At 47.9% G+C, this 5,693-nt stretch overlaps 1 protein-coding gene across 1 annotated transcript; it reads right to left on the bottom strand.

Annotated features, from left to right (window-relative positions):
- On the bottom strand, positions 1 to 948 carry LOC102449864 (olfactory receptor 52K2-like). The gene has a single exon (XM_014577038.3). It carries the CDS (start codon positions 946 to 948, stop codon positions 1 to 3), a length of 948 nt encoding a protein of 315 aa, XP_014432524.3.
- Between the last annotated feature and the right edge of the window lie 4,745 nt (positions 949 to 5,693).

Raw genomic sequence — 5,693 nt, 5'->3', positions numbered from 1 at the left:
TTAGGTCCTTTTATGAGTAAACAGCCTGAGCAGCCTGTCCCGGATTTCCTTGGTCTTCACCCCATAGATGAGGGGGTGCACCACAGGGGGAATCAGAATGTGTATGTTTGCAATGAGAACGAGGACATGCTGGGGAATGTTGTGAAACACCCGGTGCACGACGGAGGATAAGACGTCTGGGATATAAAAGGCTAAGAGGGCACAGAGGTGGGAGCTGCAGGTCCCAAAGGTCTTGAGCCAGGTATCCTTTGTGTGGAGGCTGAAGAGGGCTTGGAGGATCTTGCTATAGGACACTGCAATAAAGCACAGGTCCAGACCTGTCACAAAAAATATCACAAAGAGGCTGTAGTAACTACTGATGCGGATGTCAGCACAGGCCAGCTTCACCACGGCGATGTGCCTACAGTATGAGTGGGCGATGAGGTTAGTTCCGCAATACGGCCAGCGCTTTGCCAGGAGTGGAAACGGTAGTATGAGCATGGCACCACGCAGCACCGCAGCCAGGCCGATCTTGGTCACCATGCGCTTAGTCAGAGTGAGGGAATATCTCAGGGGAAGGCAGATGGCCACGTAGCGATCCAACGCCATGGCCATGAAGATCCCAGACTCCACCACAGTGAAGCAGTGAAGGAAGAACATCTGGGTGAGACAAGCACTAAAACCAATCTCCCGAGAATTGGCCCAGAAGATGCTCAGCATTTTGGGCAGGACGGACGTCGACAGGACCAGGTCGGTGGTGGCCAGCATGCAGAGGAAATAGTACATAGGTCTATGCAGGCTTGGCTCCGTCTTCACAATAAGCAGGATGGTGAAGTTCCCCAGGAGGGCTATGGTGTACATAGTGCAGAAGGGGATGGAGATCCAGAGATGGGCTGTCTCCAGGCCAGGAATACCCAGCAGGATGAAGGTGGAGGGGTTGGTGAAGTTGGTTGTGTTGGAATCTGACATGGAGTCGAGGAAAAGATCGTATGTGGTTATGATTTCCTGTATATGCCCAGGGTCTGTGTCGATGGTTCCCGTGCAGCGCCTGAATGGAGAAACATTGTAGATGAGAGACAATATACCAACTACTGACTGTTTTTCTAATGGGTGAAGCAGATTGGTCGCTCTTTATGCGCAGGACTAATACATAACAAGCAACACAACTGGGAACCATTCATAGTGATGAGAGATGTTCAACATATCAGGGGAAACCAAAAGTTGGCAGAGCTACGCATCAGAATGTGGTTATGGAGTGTGCTATGAAGAAAAGGAATATTAGAAAAATTTTATTCCAGTTATGAGAGCGAGAAAGGAAAGTTTGTTCTTGTTGCTAACAATGGGTTCACGAAATAATTTTGTTCCGCATTTGGAAAGAAGCAATGTGAGGCGTTCCTATCGCAGGAGGTGCTGATTTATTTTCCAGTCCACCAGCACTCAATTAGGATGTTAAATGGAGTCTACAGGTCTGAATTATGAACGAGGATTTACAGGCCTTCTCCTGGCTCCCTGGCCTGCAGCCCTGAAAGTCTGTGCGTGCCACAGCTATGCTTAGTGGGAAGGGTGGAAGTGGTTCTTCAGCCTGTGGTTTCCTCTCTCACTCCCCCATATGCATCACCATTAGTGGTGTTAGTCTGTAGGCTTCACCCCAGCTGCTCCCATTGTCTGGGGATCACAGCCAATGGGAGCAGTGGGGTGTTGAGTGCAAGCACAGAGCCACATGAAGACATCTGTTCTCTCTGTCCCATCCCACACCATTGCCCCTCCCAGACTCCACGCCCCACCTTGCCCTGCTCCTGCACTATATCTCCAGCCCAGACAGCGATACCCCACCCCAAGCACACTCCTGCTCCCTATCTCCAGCCCAGACATACACACCCACTTCCATCCCACTTCTGTACTCTTCCTCTCGCTCAGATCCTGCACCCCCAACCCCAGCTCTCTCTTGCACTCTACCTCTGCCAAGACCCTGAATCATAGAACCATAGAGCTGGAAAAGACCCCAGGAGGTCATCAAGTCCAGCCCCCTGCTCTAGGCAGGACCAATCCCAACTAAATCAACCCTGGCCAAGGCTTTGTCAAGCTGAGATTTAAAAACCTCTAGGAATGGAGATTCCACCATCTCCCTAGGGAACCCATTCCAGTGCTTCCCCACCCTCCTAGGGAAATAGTTTTTCCTAGTATCCAACCTAGACCTCTTCCGCTGTAACTTGAGACCATTGCTCCTTGTTCTGCCATCCGTCACTACTCTGAACAGTCTTTCTCCATCTTCTTTGGAACCTCCCTTCAGCAAGTTACAGGCTGCTCTCAAATCCCCCCTCACTCTTCTCTTCTGCAGACTAAACAGACCCAAATCATTTAGTCTCTCCTCATAGGTCATGCGCTCCCACCCTCTTATCATTTTGTTCGCCCTCCACTGGACCCTCTCCAATGTGTCCACATCCTTTCTATAGTGGGGGCCCCAGAACTGGACAGAATACTCCAGATGTGGCCTCACCAGAGCCAAATAAAGAGGAATAGTCACTCCTTTGGATCTGCTGGCAATGCTCCTCCTAATGCACCCCAATATGCCATTAGCCTTCTCGGCTATAGGGGCACACTGTTGACTCATATCCAGCTTCTCTTCCACTATAATCCTCAGGTCCTTTTCTGCAAAACTACTACTTAGCCATTCGGTTCCCAGCCTGTAACAATGTTTGGGATTCTTCCATGCCAAGCTCAGGACTCTACACTTGTCCTTGTTAAACTTCATCAGATTTCTTTTGGCCCAATCCTCTCATCTGTCCAGGTCACTCTGGACCTACACCCCAAGCATGCTCCTCCACCCAATCTCCGTTCCTTCACATCCACCTCCATTCAACTCCTGTAGCCTACCTCCCACCCAGATCCTGCATTCCCACCCCCAGCTCCTTCCTGAACCTACCTCCAGCCCGGACATTTCACCCACAGTCCACTAGCTGCACCCTACTTGTCACCCAGATCACACACTCCACTCCCAGCCTCCTCCTGAGCTCTAACTCCCTACCAGATCATGCATCCACCCTCTCTGCTCCTCACCATACCTCCTGCTCAGACCCTTCTCCCTGGAAAAGTTGACCTGACGCTGGCAGAAACGTACCGTTCTGGGCACCAGAGCTACGAACTAATCAATCAAGCACCCATCTCCTTCAGAGCCAGAAGTACACAACCCTGCAGCAGTAGAGCCTTAAAAAAAAGCAAACATGGGAACTTTGTGTGCTAATTCTAAAGATTTTTTTTAAAGAAACAGATTAGACTAAGATAGGAAGCAATGCCAACACTGGTCTGTGATTAGTTTAAAACAAAAGTCTGGGATTATAGTTAAAGCCAGCCAACAACAGGGTTTATGGAAAACAGGTCTTGTGAAATAACCCCAATTTCATCCTTTCATGAGTGCACACATTTGGTGTCTCAAGGGAAGTGCCATAAGCTTAGAATTCCTTCAGGAATATGATTTTATATTGAAAAATATACTGATTAAAAATGATCACTCCCGGGTGTCAGCAGATCACATGTAAAATGGACCAGATGACATGTAAAACGGACGCCAGACTGGTTAAATGATTGATCTCGGAAAGCATTTGTCAAGGGGACACTGTCAGTGACTGGGGCTGCTTGCAATGGAGCTCTGCAGGAATCAGTTCTTGGCCTGCTGATAGTCAATACTTTCATCCATGACCTGGTAGCAAATAGAAAATCGTTGCAGAGAAAAAACTGTGGATGAATGAAATCTTGGCTAAGTGGTGACAATGAGGAGGTCAAAGCAGGCGTACCACCAAGACCAGCCTTTGGGCAAGGTGAGCGAGGCGGTTGCTTTGGGTCCCATGCATTCAGGACCATGTGCTACCCAGTTCCCGGACCCGTCCACCCGGCCACTCACTTGGCTGCCCGAACTGAGAGCTATGTGGCCCTGTGGCTGAGCCAACCACAGCGTGCTGCCTTTGGCCCCACAAACTCTTTGGCCAGGCCTGCATACCACTTCTGATGAAATATATCTAACTTCTGAGCGGTTTTCTTAAGGTGCCAGGTTTCATAGCCATAGGCTACTAGGGCTACAACAATGGCTCAGCAGACACTACGGGCTCGTCTACATTGGCCCCTTTTCCGGAAGGGGCATGTTAATTTCAGCGATCGTAATAGGGAAATCCGCGGGGGATTTAAATATCCCCCGCGGCATTTAAATAAAAATGTCCGCCGCTTTTTTCCGGCTTTTAGAAAAGCCGGAAAAGAGTGTCTACACTGGCCCCGATCCTCCGGAAAAGAAGCCCTTTTCCGGAGGATCTTATTCCTACTTTGAAGCCCTACTTTGAAGTAGGAATAAGATCCTCCGGAAAAGGGCTTCTTTTCCGGAGGATCGGGGCCAGTGTAGACGCTCTTTTCCGGCTTTTCTAAAAGCCGGAAAAAAGCGGCGGACATTTTTATTTAAATGCCGCGGGGGATATTTAAATCCCCCGCGGATTTCCCTATTACGATCGCTGAAATTAACATGCCCCTTCCGGAAAAGGGGCCAGTGTAGACGTAGCCTAAGGGTACGTCTAGACGACAGCCAGTACTTTCGAAAAAGTGAACCGCTTTTTCAAAAGAGAGCACCCAGGCAGTCTGGATGCTCTCTTTTGAAAAAGCACAGTTTGCATTACATAGCACCCTCTTTCGAAAGAGCACTATCAAACATAGGCATTATTCCTTGTGAAATGAGGTTTTGTGGGCTAAAAAACTGCAGCGTTCTTTTGATTTAATTTCAAAAGATCATGGCAGCAGTCTAGGAGCAGGTGACGTTTTTTCAAAAAAACCCTGTAGTCTAGACACACCCTTAGTTGGGTACAGTTTAATGGTCTATATTATACAGGAATCAGACTGGATCATCTGATGGTACCTTTGGCCCTAATACCGTAGTAATCTGTTGATAAAGTAAATACATCCGACATACATACATCAGGTGGTCCCTCACAACACACAAAAAAGGGAAAATTTAGTTCCATTGAAAGTCAGAACATAAAGAAAAGAAAATCATCATCCATCTTTGTCTGGTGTAGCTCATTCGCCCCACAGACGTTTTAGAAGCAAACAGCTTAGCTGAATGGGACACACACACGGATTTGCCTTTGTAGGTGGTGCTGGTGGCACTACCATTAGTTAAGGTGCTTTGACACTGCCTGTACATCTCAGGGTTGTCGCTGTGTTAGTCTGCATCTGCAAAAACCACAAGGAGTCATGTGGCACCTTAAAGATAAAGTATTTTTTATGCACAAAACTTATACCCAAATATGTTAGCCTTTAAGGTGCCACATGACGCCTCTTTTTTTAACCGTTGATAAGGCAACTCATTTTCATAGGTCTGCCAAATGTTAAGCCGTTAGACTGTAATTTTCCATGCCTGAAGGCTTTTTCCCACTGACCTGTTATTGTTGTTGTTTTTAAGTCTCAGACATAAGAGTACGGGCACAAGACGTCTTAACCATGTTGAAAAATTCTTCTAAACGTTCTTTTGAGGAGGCCTATCAGCTCCATGCTTTGCAGCACATGAAAGTCAGGTAACAACACTGCTGTTAACAGCCAGAACCCTCAAGTGTAAGAAGAGGAGGAAACAGAATCTGAGCATTAACACATAGCTGATGCCTGACGTCTTTACCCAGTTCTCCTTACTCTAAAAGGAGCTGTGCCTGAAGGAAAACCTAAGCCACAGCCTCAGAATGGGG

Source organism: Pelodiscus sinensis, chromosome 1 (assembly GCF_049634645.1).
Source record: "Pelodiscus sinensis isolate JC-2024 chromosome 1, ASM4963464v1, whole genome shotgun sequence".
NCBI classification, from domain to species: Eukaryota; Metazoa; Chordata; order Testudines; family Trionychidae; genus Pelodiscus; species Pelodiscus sinensis.
Note: the sequence above shows the minus strand (reverse complement) of the source record. Positions and strands in the feature narration are given on the sequence as shown.

What these genes read in the sequence shown, in the direction of transcription:
- LOC102449864 (XM_014577038.3), bottom strand. Translation starts at nt 948, where the DNA reads ATGTCAGATTCCAACACAACCAACTTCACCAACCCCTCCACCTTCATC.